The following is a 19,161-nucleotide window of genomic DNA, read 5'->3' on the forward strand; positions in this document are numbered from 1 at the left end:
GTCTTTAATACTCTTTCTGTTCCCAATCCTCAAAATAAAAAGGATATTTACTTGATCTCCTCCTTCATCCCCAGTCTTATAACCATGCACATCACCCCAGGGATTATTTTAAGCAACTTGATCTGAACTTTAAGGACTTAATCCTATCTTCTGATTTCCAGTCACCATGTGACATCATCTGTTGGAATCAAGTTACAGATGTTGACCTCTGTGTCTGTTCAGATTTCTATGAACATTATTCTAAGCAGGAAAAGATTTTTACCCAATATTTGGGCTATGTATAAACCAGTTGTGAAGATAGCTGCAGTAGGCACGGATGTGTGCCTACTGCAGGTTTACTGTGGGAGAGCTGTTTCATCAAAATATTAGGCGAGTTCACGTCAACTGAATATAGAGGACTTGTCTCATCAATTGAGATCACGTTTTCATGCTTTTTAGATTAATCTCAGTCTGTTTCCCCTTGAGAGCCCAACTCCAGAGCAGTGGAGGGTAAACACACCTAAATTCAGTTTATCTACATTTTAATTTGCAAAACATAGTCTGACATCAACTTTAACAGCCCGTTTTACAACATAAAATATACAGTACTAAACAATGTCAAAAAGATGGCAGTATAATTAAGTGATAAAACACAGCAGTTCAGGGGTGAAATTAACTATTTTAGTGATAACTTAATTCAGCTTTTCCTGACATGATTATTGGCAAAAAAAAGACAGATAAGAGCAAGGAGAGTTGGTGGGTCAGATGAAAAAACAAAAAACAAAAAACAACTCATTGTTACCAGGAAGCCATGAAAAAGATTCAAGTTGCATTAAGCAGCATTTGACCGAAAGCAATGAACCTTTTCAGGTTGTTTTCGCTAACCTGTGAGCAAAGAACTGTCCTCTTACAGATAAAACAGAAACATTACCATACTGACAAAAACCTTCTGCAGTCTTCTTTCTCATCACAGTTTAATTTTAGGTAAGAAAAACAGTTTAACAGTTCAAGTTCAGTTCAGTTCTCCTGTTTGTTTGACAGATAGCCTATAGTTGGTTGGTACCCTGACCCCATTTACACCTGTCACATAATCATAGCTTTTACATTTTAGATATGATTATGTGACAGGTGTAAATGGGGTTAGGGTACCAACCCCATTTACACCTGTCACATAATCATAGCTTTTACATTTTAGATACTTCTAAAACAAACAGTGCAACAAACCAAGAGAACTCAAACTCGACTTGACCCTCTTTTGCAGACATTCTTAGATTCTCAAAATAGTATTCCACCTAACTTAATTTCCACTTAAATTTTCCAAAAAACTGTATGTGAGTCACAGTCTCCATCTTCCCATAAGCATCTTTTTTCCCTTCAAAAGTGAATTGACTGTATTATGATGTCAGTTTATTTTCATTAGTGCTGGTTTTTATTTTTATGAGTATTAATATATTAATGCGTCATAAATGCGAGAAGATATGTCACTTCCGGCTGCCATCTTTGGTTAAAGAGAGAAGAGTCATTGGAGTGGTAAATATAACTTTATGTGAAAACTCAGAAAATTTAAGTGGAAATTAAGTTAGGTGGAATAATAATCTAAGAATGTCTGCAAAAGAGGGCCAAGACGAGTTTTAGTTGTCTTGGTTTGCACTGTTTGTTTTAGAAGTATCGTTGGCTTTGTAACTTGAATGTTAGCTAACATTAGCTTATCATCGGTGCAAATTTCAAACGTAAAAATTGTGATTTTTGTGTGAGACGTAGATACAGACTGGATAAAATCACTTTATCTATGTTTTAGATAAAGTTATTTTTTACTTAACGTTTAAGTGATGTGTTTATAAACAAAACAGTGAGTAATTCAACAAAGGCTAAAGAGCACGAAGTTTGGCTCTAGCTTATTTAAAGTTAATAAACTACCAATCTCAGTCAGACGTATTTAATTCAAAGCCAGTATCAAATACTGTTTATCATGCATTTGAGTCTTCATTGAAAGAAATACAGCACGTCTGTTGTTTGTATTAGCTTTTTAATTCCTGCAGTTCATTGTGTATATTTTGCGCACAGTTTTAACACACACTTAGACCTGTGCTGTAAAGATGAGCTGGTGTCTTTAAAATTAAATCCCACACCGTATTTTAGTTTTTGCCTGAGCACACAGACAGCCAGGATCCAAACTTCCGTGTGACTCCACACCCTGTTTTCCGGGGAGCCGGTGGAGATCCAGCCCTTCAACACGCTGCTCTCTTACGTCCCGTCCGTGAGCAGTGAGCTGGCCACGGCGGAGATTTCTCCTTCTGTTCGGATCTCATCTTTTCCCCAACTGAGCTCTTTCTAGTCTTTTACGCGCTTGACAGATATCGGAGAAATAAAGTCGGCGCGTTGGTGCTCAGTGGCTCGCAAATCTTTTTGTCCAAGCGCTGTGCGTCGGTGGCAATGGATTGATTTCAGTGTTTTTTCCTCCGACCTCTGTCTCGACCAAGTTGAGAAAACAGTCTGTCTAACCTGCGGCTCTCTCTCCAGCTACATGTTTCATCCGGACACTTTTAAAAGTACCTGGCGCCGGATGTTTCTGCACATTTCAGGACTTTGAACTTTTTTTCCCCTCGTGCATTTACAGGAGGTAGCCGGGGATTTTAAGGATTTCTTTTTTTTTAAAAAAATAAGCTTATCCGGGGTTCCTGAAGCCTGCAAAGATTTATTCGTGAAAAGTGATGGCCGAGCGGGGAGCTCTGTCGCTCCTCTCTCTCCTCTGTCTCACCTTTCTCCACACGGAGACCACCGCGGCAAAGCATGTTGAAAAAGGTAAATGTCGTTAATACACTGCTTCTTCATCTGCTGTGTTTCTGCTTCTTTACGCCTCGACCGAAGAAACTTACCTACATTGTATCACGAGTTGGGGGGAAAAAGAATGTAAGTTGTTGCCCCTGAAAATCGGACATGGAGCTAGGAAGCTAATTTTGCGGTAGGTCACGTACTCTTTCACCGTTTGGGCAACTTTAAAAGTAGGGTACGTTTTCTTAACGGACACACTATTTACTCCAAGACCAGCCCTGTTTCAAGCAGTTAAAGCAACACGCTTTTCCACTCCGTCCTTTTGTCTACATAGAGGCTGTTGAGGCAGAACCGCTGATCGGTTTTTCCTCTTTTCTCAGATGATTTCGTAGACATGCCGTGTAGTTGTTGCACAAACATCTCTTTTGATTGTGTGCATTTGGATTTGAAAGGCCAAATGACACGTGCTTGCTGAATTGGGATCATCCAGTTATCTGTGCTTGACTAGCTCTGTGGTCATGGAAACGCAAAGGATGGCAAGAACTTGAATTTGGGGGAAAAAACCCATCATGCAAAGAGTCATTAGTGTTCACTGTCAGGTAATAAGCTAGCATTATCAGTCCAGCATACATCTCATTACCTTGGCGTCAATACATGTTTACCTGATGGATAAACAGAACCCTGTTCATGAGCTTCTGTTAATTGTTTTGAGGTGAGGGCACTGCACTGCAGAGTGCAGTTCAGACTCTGTCTTAGTCCAACTGGTGGCGTTCTGTGGTGAGAAATTCCACTGATATTAGAGGTGATGTCTCGATATTAGAGTTTTGCATGTTTCAGCATAGCCCACCACAATCTGTTATAAGCACTCTTAAGCTATGAATGCCTGAGATAAGTGGGAGGGCCGTGAGAGAAAAATGCTCTTCTCTTCTTATCACATACTCCGTCATGACAGAGTCATATCTTTATAATTTCAGCTTATTAGATGTTATCAAACACAGCAGCATGTGGTCTAGAAAATTGTGAATGTAACTGACTCATGCATGTGCAACATGCCCCCTTTTTCCATAGTAATAGTATTATGCAAAATAGTTGTGTCAAAAAAAAAGCCTCTCTGTGCACCATTTTAAAATTTTGTTGTTTATTTTAAAAAGAATGAATGTGCAAAAAAGACAGACTTTGGAGTGACAGGCCTGAGCTAGCGGTTTGGCTCTCTTGCGTGTGGAGCCTGATGAAAGACCCTCTCCTGCATGAAAAGCGCTCTGCAGTGGTGGAAGGGGAGATAGAGAGGGAGAGGGAGAGAGAGAGAGAGAGAGAGAGGAAAAAAGCCCCTCCTTGGCTTTGCTGGAGATCAGTACAAAAGAGAGAGATGGGGGTAGGGTGAAACAGGCTGACTGTCTGGAAAGTAATAAAACCAGGAGATTAAGGGGACCAGGGAGTTCCTTTGGGAGCCTTGATTGATTCCAGAGAATTGGACTGGGACCCACACGCAGAGAGAGTCTCAAATTACTAATTGTGGGGTCCCCTTCTCTGAAAATATCTGTTTATTCAAAACACATTTCTTTGAGGTCCTGACTGTGGCCAGAACGTATCTTTATCAAAGTTGGCAGAATTGCAGCCCTGACTTTTAAGAGTTTCAGGCTGTTTCATTTGGTTTGGTGACAGATATAATAGATAGTCTCACTTTTTGTTTTACTTTGGTATAACCTGTAAAAGTTCAGTTGAACTGCTGCCATTTTTAACCGCTTTCTCCTTTGTAGCTCAGACAAGTTGTTAGAACTTTAAAAAATGACCTCAAAAAGTTTGGCATTTGTAAACAATTCCCTGTTAGAGGAGTGTAAAATGCGTTTAAGCCCTATCTTATCTCTGTAATCCTGCTGGGAGGGAATTGTGTGCTGATAGTCTCCCAGCAGACAATGCAAATAACTTGTTGAAATGTGTAAACATTTGGCAACCCCTTTCTGCTCTTTCAGACCACTCACCAGGCTTTTGTCCTCGCGGACCACCTCAGATGCAACATTGCCCCGACTTAATAAACAACTGTCGTTTTCTTTGGCGCATTCGAGGCCTTCTGTGTGAGCTCTGCTGCTAAGAACATAATTTTCCACCTTTGTGTTATTGTCTTTGGAAAGCCCTGGTAGTCCTCCATCCTAGTTTGTCCCTAAAATAAGGTGGATGTTAAAAGTTGGATCTTAGTCATCCTGAATTTCAATGATAATTCTGTCATCACCCTCATTTTTACAGTTAACCCCTATGCAACACACAGTAAACATTTCTGCTTGAGCTATTTACACAAGTAAATTTTAACATTTCATCTTTGGCTCAAAACAGCCAAATATTTTTCACTCGTCCACATCATCTTGTGATGAGTTGAGATTGGCCATCATGCAGAGTCACCTGCTGTCTCAGCTGTATAGAGTGTGCTGTTTACTGATCATTTATTTATAGACTCCAATCGCTCATAAAGTCCTAATGACCTCCATCCACAGAGACGGATAATTGCACACTTGGCCAAGTTTTTGATTCATCTGCTTCACTAATGAAACCACCCCCATTAGGAAATGCTTCTGATCTGCTAAGGCCCCTGATGTGGAGGCTCAGCTTGTTGCTGCTCAAAGTTGCCGTATAAGAAAGCATGTTTGAAAGCGTCGCTAGTTTGAAATCACAGTTTAAAATAGCAACTTGTTTGTGCCTTGTTCCTATTTGCTTTTTCAGCAGCCAAATCTGCTTGCCTGGGTTTTGTGAGGGTCAATTATTGAAGTTGCCCTGACTGTCACAGCAGTTTATCACTCATAATTGCCAGGTGGAACGGGTGGATCAGTATTGTCTGAATAGATGCCATAACATCGGTGTAATCACTGGCTTTTAGCTTTTTTAGCAATAACACCACTGGCTCTTGTCTCATTTAACAAGCCTCTCAGGATTGTTAATTTGCTCATATATTGCGGTTCTTCAAAACAGTGCAGGCTTAACAGCAGGATTTCTGTAGGTGTAGTGTAGTTGAACTGTAGCAAACTAAACCATCATTTGCACCACAGAAGTACTACAAGCCTTGAAAACTCACATGGTTTGATCCAGATTCCCTCTATATTCATCTTTCAGACATCAGCAGTTAGTCTAAGTATTTAATGTGTGTACACCAGATTAAAGCTGCATGATATCTCTCTTTACACTCATGAATTTGAATCCAGTATTTTTCCTAAGGTTTACTGATTGCTATTCAGCATGCTGAGCCCCCTGTGTATTTGAGGCATAGAATGGGCCAGCTTTCTTGTTGTGAAGGTGGGGCCGTTTTGGGTGCAGTGAAGCCAAGGGTCATGGTATAAAACGCAGAGCTGATCAGGGACAAGTCCATGGCTTCGCCTGCCAGCCTGTTGAGGTGAAATTGCCTCCATCAGAGCTTCTGACTTGCGGAGCAGGTGAAATCTGTCTTCCAAAAGAAATGATGGCATAAGAATTATTGAGACTGAGCTCAACAGATGACAGTAAAGGTTTACACACTTAATGTAGGCTTTGCAATCATTAATTACAGTAGTTAATTATGGAAATTAATCAAAGTAATTTTTCACAAAGTTGGAATAGGTTATCAGTTTTTTTTTCTCTGTTCGTTTGTAGTGTTGTGTTGAAGGTTACCTTCAACACAAGTTAACCTTCAGCACAACAAATAACTTGAAGTTGATGTTAACTTGAAATTCCTTATTCATCAGCTGTGCTATTTTAATGTCAGAAAGTTCTGCGTTCATAGCAACAGTTCCTGGTTCACCACTTACATCAGGACAGTTTTTGTTTGCTCGTAGAGAATAAAGGCTTTTGTAGCACTTTCACAGTTTCCTTGGGGAAACCCTGCTCCCTGGACATAGGAAAACCCTTTCATTTAGTGTGGTGTAAAGCGCGGGTATAGGTGTTGTCCTGAACCATCAGTTTTCTCTGTACTTTGAAAGCCACCCTATTCAGTGTTATGATTGGTTGGTTCACAAAAAAGCAGCTTACATCAAGGTGTTCCTGCTGTGACTAAAACGATGTCAGACGCTGCACCTTTCCAGTCCGGCTGCTCTGTGTCGTCTTTGTGTCTACTGGCCCTTTCAAGTCAAAACAAAAAAATCGCTGAAAAAAACTTTCTGGGAGTTAAAAAAAACAAAAAAACAGTTGAATACTGTCAAAGACCATAAAGCTGTCTAGATTTCCCTGTGTGATGACTCCTTTGAGACTTTATAGTAACCTGAGGGACATTACATCAACAACAATTTTACCTTTGTGTAGAGCCCTTACCTTTCAGTTGGAAACATGTTTGCCTCACTGATTTCCAGTTTTCATTTAGCTTTCTTTTTGGAAATAGAACAAAATGCAAAATTTCTAATTTTCTCCGGCGCTGTTGTGCTCTCCAGGCTTCCCTGTTCTGCTGTGATTGAATGATGCTCAGGCTTAATGACCTCTGGGAGAGCAGAGCCTTTCAGTTTCCATGGAGCTAACGCACAGAGCCAATGTGAGCAAAGCATACAAAGAAGTGGCTGAAACTATGGCTACATTTTAATAAAGAGTCTAGTCTGCCATTATGCTGCGATGCACAAATCCAAGCTGTATGGGTTGTGTTGGGGCATATATTTAACTCCATACATTTTTTAGAAAAAAAGTTATTGATTTGTACAAAGCAACCAACTTAAGAGCTTGAAGGCATCTGACAAAGTGACGAGCTGTACTGATAAAATATTTTCAGTTCCATCTGTTACAAAATTGAAAAAAATGAGTAAATGTTTTTGCACACATAGAATACTGCAGTGGGTTGGCCATTGTATATGAAGGTTTTTTGTAAAACAAATAACCAATCATTCTGACAGTCAAATAATAGCACCACGGTCATGAAGCTTTTACCAGAGCGCCACACAAAATGGCCAGAAAGGGTTGTAAATGAAGTATGTTTGAATCGCAAGTAGTGGTCTTGCAGTATGACACATTCTGTAATATTTATGTTCTGTCACAGTTGGTCATGTTCTTCAGGACAGCGTGGCATTGTCTGTCTTTTATTGCACGTAGAAAAGCTAAATTAGCCAAACTGCTATATGACAGCAGCATATGACATTGTGTGTATTGACTTTAAATATAGGTAGTGTAGTGCAAAGATGTTTTTTCCCTGGCGTTCAAATAAAACATTTGAAACAATAGACTTTGTGACTATTCCAAATCAGTCTTTATATGAGCTCAGCAGGACAGTTGGGGCTTTTTCTTGAACGTTTTCCTCAAATTTTTGCTATTTTGGTTCTGCCGAGCTCCTGTCGTGGGGTCTCCTGTCGGTAGTGGCAGCTGCATAAGATTATGACACATGCAAGCTGTGCTTGTCAGATGAGCCAGGACTAATGAGTGCAAGGCTCTATTATACACAGGACTGTTTTTACAGCCCTGGGGGCCACGGCACAGGCATTTTTATGAAAATAAGATCCCTCAAACCCCTTTAATGGTTGACTTCTTATTTTTAAATTCTCTGATTTATATATTTCTAAATCAGGATCTGTTTTACGTTTCAGTGATTCTTAAGCAGTTAGTTCTTAAGCTATTTTTGTTTTTAAAAACACATCCTATTAAATGTCCAAAACCAACAATGAAAGTTGGAATTGTTGGAGTTCTTTGAACTCTTTGAAACGAGATTTTGATATTCCAGAGCAGATAGAGAGCATTTTGTGTTGATGGTGCCAACCATGATGTGGCATATTTTAAATACTGACAAATATTCAGGCACTGTCTCCCCAGATAGTTTTCCCCAGGCATTATCTCAGGCATTATCTTACAGTCATTTCTCGTAACAGTTACATAAACCATGATAGTGACGATCCACAGTGATTTTGAGAAAATTGTTCTATTTTAGAGAACGACTTGAACAGGAAGTAGAATACAGACACACAGCTCAGACTTTTGTTCCCTTCTCAATCTGCACAATGAACAGTAACAATATTGGTGGACATTGTGTCCAATCATTTCCTACTTTTAAGAACCTTAAATATAGCATAATTTATATGTAAAACAATCATGAGGAGGTGGATTTCATTCCTGGCAGCAGCCCTTGTCGTAAATTAAGAGAGACTGATATTCTTCTCAAAAGACTGATTAATAACCTTCATTTGATTGCACACTACCTGCTTGAGTTCCAACATCCTGCAGCTCTCAGACATGAATTTATTCTCTGCCGTCTTTTTTTGGAGGACATCCAGGGTGTGATGAATTAACCTGAAAGTCCTCTCAGTGGTGTACATCATGGTGTAGTGCAGTTGTTAAGTAGCTTATGCTTCAAAGAGAATGCAGGCAAACAAGAATCAATGCAGCTTTTACAATATAATGATTTTTGTTCATCGTAATTGTCCAGTTCAGACTGTGCAATTTGAATCTTGTATTCCCAGCCAGGAATTGATTTAATGGATCCTGTGGCCTTCTGTGTTGAGGCAGTACAAGTTTAAACTGGGGCTGATCTTTTTGCATTCACCAAATTAACTTTTATTGTTGTTTCTAACCCGAAACATTGTCATCTTTGCTATACTTGTCGTTTCACTGGTGCGAGGTTCACCAGTATTTGGGGTATATCTTACATACACACTCATAAAGTATCAATCACCCATGTACACACAGAGCCTCTCAGCCTTGCTTCAGTCAAAGGAACTTTTCATGTGCTGGATGGGTGTGGGGGCAGTCAGTTACAGAGAGAGGATTGTGAGAACTGGCTGCCATCATCTTGTGCCTGGCCTGTGTCTCTTGGCAGCTTTAGACATGGTGGTGTGTGTGTGTGTGTGTGTGTATTGGGTGGGTATTTGTATATGTGTTTGCCACCCATCTGGGGTTGAACAGCTGTTTTATCAACAAGTTTTCCCGACTTGAACTCTATGGCTGAAGAAAGTGTTCACCTACTTACTGAGAGGATGGGGAGAAATTAGACCATTTAGCCTCGTGCGAACAATGTCGGTGTCATTGATTCAGTGTTATGCTTTGAGCACATATTTTGAGAAAAAGCGGTGGGGAGCGGGGGCATGTGTTGATTGCCTTATACTTAGAATATTATATCCATTTTTTTTAATTGTGAAGGTCTTCTTTCCTCAGTTTAGAACAAAATAGCAGCTTTGCACAGGGTTGTGAATTGCAGAGAGGTTGGTAGTGGTGTGTTGTGGGGTTGTTGAAGAACCTTGATTTCTAAAAATGTGCTGAGGAAAAGATTTTAAAACGTTCACATAAATTAAAACCTGATGTTTCCCATTGGAAAGTATTGACATGTGTACTGGCAAGGCTTGTTGAGATTTTTTTTTTTTTTAAACTGCTTGTTACTTTTTAGATGCCACACATACTTTAACCCAGTTATGGTGTTTTTTTTCAGTAGATAATGAGTTGCTGCAGCTTTGAGAAGTGCCAGAACAATTTTATTTGAAGTTGAAGTTTATTTTCACTATAATTTTCTTGGTCTGTTTTACAAGCCAAGAACTGATTTGTCTAGTTTCTGGAGTGGAAATCCATAGAAACCACTTAACCTTTAAGCATAGTAGGCGTAGTGTGTTTAGGCCTCAGCAAGAATAGAAGAAGGTGTCATTTTTTTGTCCCACGCAGTACTTTTCCATGGCACTGTCTCAGCATGCAAAGCACAGCACTGTTCTCTATTGTTAAGTCTCAGACATTAAGTTTAAACAATTTAGGGTTTAGAGTTAAGACCAGTCTAGGCTCTGTGCTAGTCATGTATACATGAACTGGTGTCTCAGATCTTCTCGGAGCCTTCAGTTAGCCTCCCAGGCTTTATTTTGATTTCACCTGCTGCTATGGTGACCCCTGGAAAAATTCTCCTGGTATTAACTGATGTTTCTGCTGCTGAAACCAAACTGAAACGGTTCTTTCAAAAGTTCAGCATCAGATAGAGGCCCCTTTGTGCCGCTGGGAGTTCCCTTTTGGCATGGGGCTCCACAGACTGCTGTGACTGCTGACCATATTGTTGGAGCCAGTTCCTCCTCAACTCTGAGCTCATCTGAAACTAACGGAGGTTAGCTTTTTTAATACACTGCCATGATGTAATGGAATTGGCCGTCTCTTTTGATTCTGCTTTCTTGGCTCGTCACAATTGAACAAATGTGTCCCTCAGCAGCACTTACTTGAAAGTAAGTAAAGTAATGGCTTTTCTTCTTTTATATAAATACCACACAGCTCTAACACAAAATAAGCTTGAGCTTGGCCATAGAAATTGCTAATTGCACCTTTTTAAATTTGATTTACAGTACAATAGTGGTGAATAAATTTTTACCACTGAAAATATCAAACCACAAGTGAGGGTATTGGGATGTCTTTTTTTAAATACAGCATCACAAAATAGCTTCTGGATGAGTTTTCATTGCTTGAATGAATTGCCTTTGAAGAAATCCTGATTTCTAACATGAGTCCTACATTTCCAATATGGCCATGCACCAGGACAACTGTGATCATAGAAGTCCAATGAGACTCCACTCCCTTTCCTCAGTCAGTTATGAGAGTCTTGTTACTAATGTGGATTCTAGACCTTGACCTTTTGGGAAGATGATAATCTCTGGTAGTGTCTATTTTATGGAGTCTGATAAAGACAAGGTTTTGCTTTGATAGGAAACTTATGATTGTGAGAATCAGGATTTCAGGCTTACGCAATACAGAGGAAGATTCCAGAACTTTCTTATGACTTATGGCCCTTATGACTCAGGGCCTTTCTCTTTAAGTGCATAGTTAATGTTATTCTTGGGATGACTGCAGTGTTGAGAATAATTTTGTTCACTTTCTTTGGCACCATGCCATGATCACTCTAACCCCACACAGAGTACAGCTGGCTTTCAATCGCTGTTTGATGAAGCTATGCAGAAACTGAGAGCAGCATCTGGGAAGACACAGTCTCTTGAGCTGCATCTAAATGCAGACATGACCTTCCTCTGTCTGATACAGAGGAGGAAGAGGAAGGTGAGCTTTGTGAGGAGGATAAGCAGGTGGAGGTGGGGCTATAAGCTCCTTGAGGTGAGGATATTCATGCAGCTTGAAGTGTACACAACGGACAGTGATGGAAAGCAGCTGCATCTATTCCCTCTGATTCCTTAACCATTGTCCCTTGAACTTTGACTTCACTCACCCTACTTCTCAGCCTACGACAGGTTACTCAGCCACGGAACCAGCATGGCTGCAAAATGGATGGCGGCCAGCAGGGAGCACCTGCAGAGGCATAGCAGGCAAGCAGCATTCCATCACAGGACCTCGAGGCACAGATGTCATATGAGACACGAGGGACGTGTTCGAGTGGGGGGATGGGGTGGGAAGGCCAATGGCAGAGGTTTTGGCATGTAGGGGCAGTAATGGGGTGGGATAGCAAGCCAGCTGCTACCAACTGATTCTTAATGAGGTGTCCCATCAAGTACACAGGGAGATGAACATTAATGACTACAGCTAAACTTGTCTGTTCATTTATGCACCCCTATTCAATCATGTCGAGATGAGGTGACTGACTTGTTTGGGCACACAGTAATTGGGGCTATCTTCCATGCTAGATTTGAATGCCTTTTCTGTATTAGAGCTGCAAATAGTACAACAACTAATGATAAATTGTTTAGTCTGGAAATTCAGAATGACCCAAGGCCCAATTCAGCATATTTCGCTATGTCCTTAATGAACAAATAAACACACTCATTGGCTTTATGAATGAAGTAATGGTCAGTGAAATGACCATGTTTATTTGGGATGATCCCAGATTCAGCAGAAGTGTTCTTTTTCCTAAATAAAATATGGAAAGCTGCTCAGACATTACTTTTTTAACTCGAATAAGAGACATTGAAGCTCTGTAATAACTCTTGGGTAGAATCATTTTTCAGAATGTGAATGTATGTTTTTCTTGGGAGGGACATTGAGTTCCTGTATAACCTTTTTCTCTGCAACTAGCAATCCAAGTGCTTCAATTACTGTTTTTGCAGAAAAGCAAAATGCCTTTTCTGCTTTCATACTTCATTTATTTAGGTCTAAATTAGTCCTGAGTGCATAAGCATGTCATTCAAGCTTCCAGGGCACCTGCTGAACAAATTCAGTCAAAGAGCACACATACACACACGACCACAGAGCAAGATACTCAAATATGTCCTGCAGTCTGTTTGTGCCATATGCTGTGTAATATTGTAGTGAAGTGTAGCAAGTCTAAATGGAAATTCACCCAACATTATCTAATTAAGCAGGTGTGAAAGCAGCTTAATTCAGGTAGGTTTTGGCACTGCTCACTGGTCCATGTTCAGCATGAAGCAACAGTTCACTCAGCTGAAAGATGTGAATACCTTCGTAAGTGGTCTTGAGTTATAAAGGGTGGTGGTTTTATTAGCCACTGCTAGTCTGTGGGGTGCTTTTTGTTGCAGAGTGACAGGGGTCTTAATAATGAAGCTCTCTAACCCAATGAGCCCTGGATCAGTGGAACCCTCTTCTCCTTCTTTGTCCCTCTCCCAATCCCCCCACAGTGCCACTGCATTCCCAGCCTGGCGGGGCAGTGTCTCTGGGCCAGGGCCATGTCACGCACCCCGTTTGGCCCCAGACGACCGTGGTGGGGGGGGTCAGGGGTTCAAGTGTTCCCTGTGGGGCGATGCATGGGATGCCTAGCGACGCAGTGGCTTAGCCCCCACACTGGCCACATCGGTAATTAATTTCTAATGAGAAAGAAATTGGCTGACCTCACAATAGCTAGCCTCTTGGCTCTTGCTTACTATTACTGCCCCTTTCCCATTTTGCCTTTCTCCCACACAGACTTCAAAGAAGAGGCGAGGATAGCCCCTCCTGGTTCAGCACTGATAGTGAAGTGTGCAGTGAACATTCCTTGCATGCTAGATGGAGGTTGAGTGTGGATTTTATGGGCTGTGTTTCTGCTAGTCCCATACATACCAGTGGCTCATATGCATGCTGTAGAAGCTTAACTGTGTTAACCTCTTCTCATGTGTAATATCAGTAATATCGCTGGTAGCTTCTAGCTCCTGATGCTGTTTCGCCCTTCCTGTTAGGGAAATTTTATCTGCATTTGAGCTTTGTTCCATTATCATACTGTACTCATTGGTCTGATCTAATTTGTGGGGCCATTCATATGCCCTTAAAGAATACTGTGACATTTTGGAAAATTGACTTATATGTTGTAATAATAGGAGTTTAAGTCTGAAGATCAATAACAGTTTTATTTCATTTCTATACATTTAATATGACGATCTGATGCACTAGATACACAAGTGTACCTAATGAAGTGGCTGGTGACTGCACGTTCTGTAAAACATAACCTATAAATATTGCAGCTTTTCGTGGAGCTTGGCTGCTTGTTTTCACTTACTTGCAGTTGGTGTAAAGCTAGGTTAAACCTCACAGAGCACATTCAGAAATTAAATTGACAGAGATCATTTAACATCTTCGAACACATTTACAAAAAAGCTGTCTTCCCATTCAAAGATACTTAATTAAAGCACAGTGTCCATGTATTGTGGGTTTTCTGGTCAACGCAGCAGCAGTCTGTATCGATAAGACTTCCTGAGGGGAAACAATTGTGTGAAATACAGGAAGCCATTAGGAAGCCAGGGACTCATGTCTCTCCCTGCTGAGTAAATAGTGTCTGCCCCCCAAATTCATCCACTCTGAATGAGCCCAGCACTTGTAACAATAAAGACAGGAAATGAACTGTACTCACACAGAAGCGTGCAGGATGCATATTGTGTTCCTAATTGACCAAGCCAGGGTGGGTGCTAAAAGCAGAGTTTTCTCTAGGTTAGTCTAAAATAGCTCAAAGGTAGCAGCCTCTTGTAGGTATGGTCAAAAAGCAGCTAATGAGGCGGTATTTCATTGCATAATTTTATACTTTTTTGGGGGTTGTTTTGGTCATGTCATAGCTGACCTAGTTTGTGTGAAATTGGAGGTCATAGTCTGAATCCTTTAATGCAGACCAGAATTTTTTACTTGCAACACATAGCACACTCATATGAGTTTGAAATGGCAAAAAGATTGAGTACATGAGAGAGCAAGCATGTCTCCTGTAGTTGTAGCGCTGTATAAAACCAATGGCAATTGTCAGTGTCAGCCTGTTTACTATTTGCTAACATCACCTGGCTGCAACATTCTAATTTTACTATGTGGAATGCAAGTGTGACTCACAGACAGACAGAGTGTTACTTAAGCCCTCACCTGAGAAGCCCTCCAGGGGAGAGTAGTTTTGTCCTTCAGTGTAGACCATATGCGTATTTGAGCTGACCTGCATTCAGAGAAGATTGGTCATGTATTTGGGATTTAGGTTATGTCTACTACCAATCCTTCTACTCATTAGACAAAAATCGGGGTGTTTGTGTTGCACTAAGTCCCACTTTTTTCCCCTGAGTCATTTTTTTTTTCACGAGCATCTGCTTTGAGGTAATATATGCCAATTATACACTAAGAATCAAACTAATCAAATGAAGCAGTTTCCAAATTGCCATCCTGGTTTCATTGTTGGGTAAGGGATCAGTGGTTATCTGGCCCACATTTTGTGCTTAGTGTAATTGATATTTGGTTTACCCTAGATTAAGTGACAACTAAGCAGGTTAGCATTGAGGATTTTCCCAGATTAATTTCAGGAGTCCAATCTGAGTGGGCTGGCCCATCCCAAACGTCTGCCTTACCTGGGATTTACTAGCATATGAAAAGGAAATGAGATCAGAGGTGGTGATAAATCCCGCAGCAAAGCCTCCCTCAGAGAAAATGAGATGCACACATGGCATCGTCAGTCACCAGCCGCTCATGTCCTCGTTTCCGATAAATTGATTTTGGCTGTTGGGTGATGAGAGGTGGGGTAGTCCTTCAGAGTGGAGCTTTGTCAACTAATGTTGCTGTCAGTTTGGTCATGCATTTCCTATATTGGCCTTGTCTCAGCTGATATTTGATGCAGCTTCGCAGTGATTTGTTTGTGCTGTGGCATGTGAAGAAATGTGCTTCAATGAGGGCATCTTCCCTTTGTTGCAGACCATTTAGCCTTGAGTAATATTTACACCAAGAGTTTTTGCACCACGCGTTCACACGGTGTCCACAGACTGTTAGGTTCCCCATGTCCCAGCAGATTTGTGAGGAACTAATTTAGGAGTTGTTAAGTGATTTAGCATCTGTTTTTTATAGGACCCTAGTGAGCCGCAACTGCCACCCCCCTTCTGCCATCACTGTCTATGCCTGTGGCGTCAAGGCTCGCTTTTGAATTTCAATCAGCCCTGGATGCATTGTTGTCTTTATTTGAGGGGGATGGGTCGGATAGGGTGTTCGTAGTAGTAGTAACTGGTTGTGTGTCAATCAAATATTCAGTGTGACCAATGGGCAACCTATTGGAAGCTAGTTGGTGCATTCTCAGGGGTGCAGGCCCTTAACTGTTGCCCGCGGGGCGAACCCTGCCATCCATTCTACACACATTGCGCTCCCTCCCCTCGTCATCCTCCTCTCAACAAGAACATAGGCAGTACAATCAATAACAGCCTTACCCTCCTTCTCTTTCCACTGCCCTCCCCCCTCCGACTCCTCCTCTGGTCAGCCGCTCCCTGCTTTCCATTTATCAACACTGTGTTTGATGTTTGCTTCATCATTCTCTGTCAACCCCCAAACACTCGGTGTGGGTAATTGTATTAGATTTGTCATGGTGGCGCAGTTATGTGGCCCACCTCAGCTAGTGTTGGGCCAAAGGGCTTCTTACCATGTACCTGCAACCCCAAACATTAGTTTCAAGTATCTTTAGCGTTGAATTTATTTCCATATTATTTCCATATGGCATTGTATATTTGTGGTTCAGTGGGTTCCCCATTACACTAAGGTACATTACATCCTTTATTAAAGACTGTTTTCCTTTTCCTGATTCCCATTGTTGCCAACATGCAGTGAGGCGTAAGTGTAGAGCTTGCATTAACAATCAAATCCCACAGCAGGCCCATTGTAGAGAATGAGTGGAAATGACAGAAAAATGAATTACACACAAATATGCACTCAGACAGTGAAGATGCCTGCATCGGTGTTGCACTGTGAAATGTTTATTGGACGTTTTTTGCCACTTGCGCTCATTAGCAGCTTATGTCTGGAAGAATGTGCTCGGTGTGGCTATATTTGACAGTAACCATTTGTTTATTACACCCACAAGGAAAACTGGCATTTGTGATGGAATATCTGTTTTTAGGTAGCCGTGTATCTTAATCTTAGCAAGTTAAAATGTTCATATTCAAATGTAGCTAATAATAGTGTATTGCACTTGCGTATTGGATGTAAAGATCTGTTAAATAAACTGGAGACAAGCAGTCAGAGCTTTATTGGCAACATTACCAGTGAAGCTTCACTCCCATTTTATTGTATTCACCTTTCTCATCTAATCCCTTAATCAACTAATGAGCAGTAATTTCCTTTTGTGAGGCTCTTCTGTGCAACCTGTTGTGTGAGGATAATCTCTAGCCAGTACATCTCTTGTTTTTGAGAAACAGTGGGAGGATGCACTGGGAGAAGAGAAAGATGGTGTGCAGAGGAGAAAGGGGAATGGGATAGAGGAAGACTTAAGAGGCACAGTGAGAGAATCTGTCTTTGCCGATTACACACGCATTACAACCTTGGCAACCACATTAGATCTCTTTCTCCATACACCAAACTACCATTAATAATAGATACAGCTTTCAAGCTCTTTTGCTTTCTTTTCCCCTCCCCCCAGCATTGCCCCTCAAGGCGTCTACCCTCTCTCCCTTTCCCCATCTTCACCACCACCATCCTGTCCTATGTCCCCCCCCCACTCCCCCCTTTACTCTTCCAGCTGTGAGACTGCTAGCCAGGAGCCATGGCAGGTGTGCATACATCATCATGGTGCTGGTCACACAGCCAGCAGCACCCAAACAGCCACATCAGACAGACAGAGCCACCTGCCTGAGAAAGAACATTCTTGAGTAGTTGAGTGTGTTTGGTTTCCTGATGTGTAGCAATTGGTGTTATCTGGATTTTGATATGGACATTAGCTTGTTTTTGGTTTTCCTGACAGACAGTGACAAACAAATGACAAATTCTGTAGAGATATGGAGACTAAAATGAAGTACACACAAGATATTCTGTATATTCTTCTGCATGCACAATGGGAAAAGGATTGTTTTATTAAAAAAAATATCCATGATAATAATATAACTAATAACAGTCTATAATTGCACACAATAATGCACCATCAGTAGACACAGTTTAAAAGCAGTCCTCAGTCTTCTTTTTCTGAGAGTTTGCAAGTTAAAAATTTTCATGGTGGAGGAGAATCTACATATTAAATTTAATATAAGTTTAAATTTAAGTTAAATTTGCTTTTTTTTAATCATTAATTTGGATGCTGTCCTAATACAATAGATTTATTGATAAGAGAATACCTTACCATATCAAAAAGGTGACCAAATTTTTTGGGGCTGAAAAACTGTCTGGAGCCCTGAAATAGAAAATATGAATGGCAAATTTTTATTGTGTTACTGATGTTTTAGTTTTTTATTTATTATACTGTCAAAAGTACACATACATGTGACACTGCTAATCACGTGTATGGGCTGATCATGGATAATATCAGAAAGGCAGTACATTTGCCATTTGAAAGACACTAATGCCACACTAATCCTCTCTCGATGATAAATGAAATGTATACACAAGCAAATGGGACTTAGATGTGAAGTAGTTCTCTGCTGGGCTGTTAATACCTCGGGTGTCACTACTAGCTTTCAAAGATCTTTTTGTTTGGAGACCACCTCACTGTCTCAGTTTACAGCAGACACTAAAACAGCATGAAAACATTTATTCGTGATTAAATATCTTGCAATATTTTGCAATACTCTGGGCAAGGAGTTATGTTGTTTCATAGTCTTTGCTGGGTTCACAGTGGCCATATGAGTTAAATGTCTGCAGATAGATTATGAAAATTGCTATATAGAAGTCAGAAGTATAAACGCAGCACAAAGTGAATCACTATTACCATTCTCAATCATGTGATTAGAATGTTTTTTTACAACTTATACAGTATCACAACACATTGTAATACTCAAATCCCTGTATGTTCTTACACCGCTGGAAAGATGTGATCAGATGCTTCTGTTATCCTTGAAGCATAGATCCTTTTCAGTTTAATATCATTTGGTTATGGTGTGGGTATATTTTTTTTATTTTCTGCATTCTCTAAGGAGCTCCATTCATTCAGTGACTTATTAATAGTCAGGTCTGTAAGTCGGTGGCTTCAGTCATGGCTTTCTGAAATTGTAGTTGTTTTCTTTAGCAAACTGTGGGTCTCAAGTCACTCAGTCATGTTATGCTTTGATAGTGTCTGTGGCAGATGGTATATTTCCTTTCAGAAACTTGGCCTGGTCATGGATTGTCATGGTCAAACCAGAATACAATAAAAGAAAAATTAATGGTGTGGTTGGGTGGCAAGACTCCCAGCTGACA

At 40.7% G+C, this 19,161-nt stretch overlaps 1 protein-coding gene across 10 annotated transcripts in view; it reads left to right on the forward strand.

Moving 5' to 3' along the window:
• The first annotated feature begins 1,970 nt into the window (after window positions 1-1,970).
• The window catches only part of neo1a (neogenin 1a), a 146,571-nt gene continuing 129,380 nt past the window's right edge, over window positions 1,971-19,161 (forward strand). For 6 of the 10 annotated variants that reach the window (XM_046393862.1, XM_046393872.1, XM_046393905.1 and 3 more), the window contains exon 1: window positions 1,972-2,781. In XM_046393862.1, coding sequence (XP_046249818.1) covers window positions 2,691-2,781 — 91 coding nt within the window. In that variant the 5' untranslated portion in view covers window positions 1,972-2,690. Of the gene's footprint in view, window positions 2,782-19,161 lie in introns of all 10 variants that reach the window. The other 4 variants (XM_046393845.1, XM_046393889.1, XM_046393853.1 and 1 more) reach the window with 2 other exon arrangements.

The sequence above is a fragment of the Scatophagus argus genome, chromosome 1 (genome assembly GCF_020382885.2).
Source record: "Scatophagus argus isolate fScaArg1 chromosome 1, fScaArg1.pri, whole genome shotgun sequence".
Lineage (NCBI taxonomy): Eukaryota > Metazoa > Chordata > Actinopteri > Scatophagidae > Scatophagus > Scatophagus argus.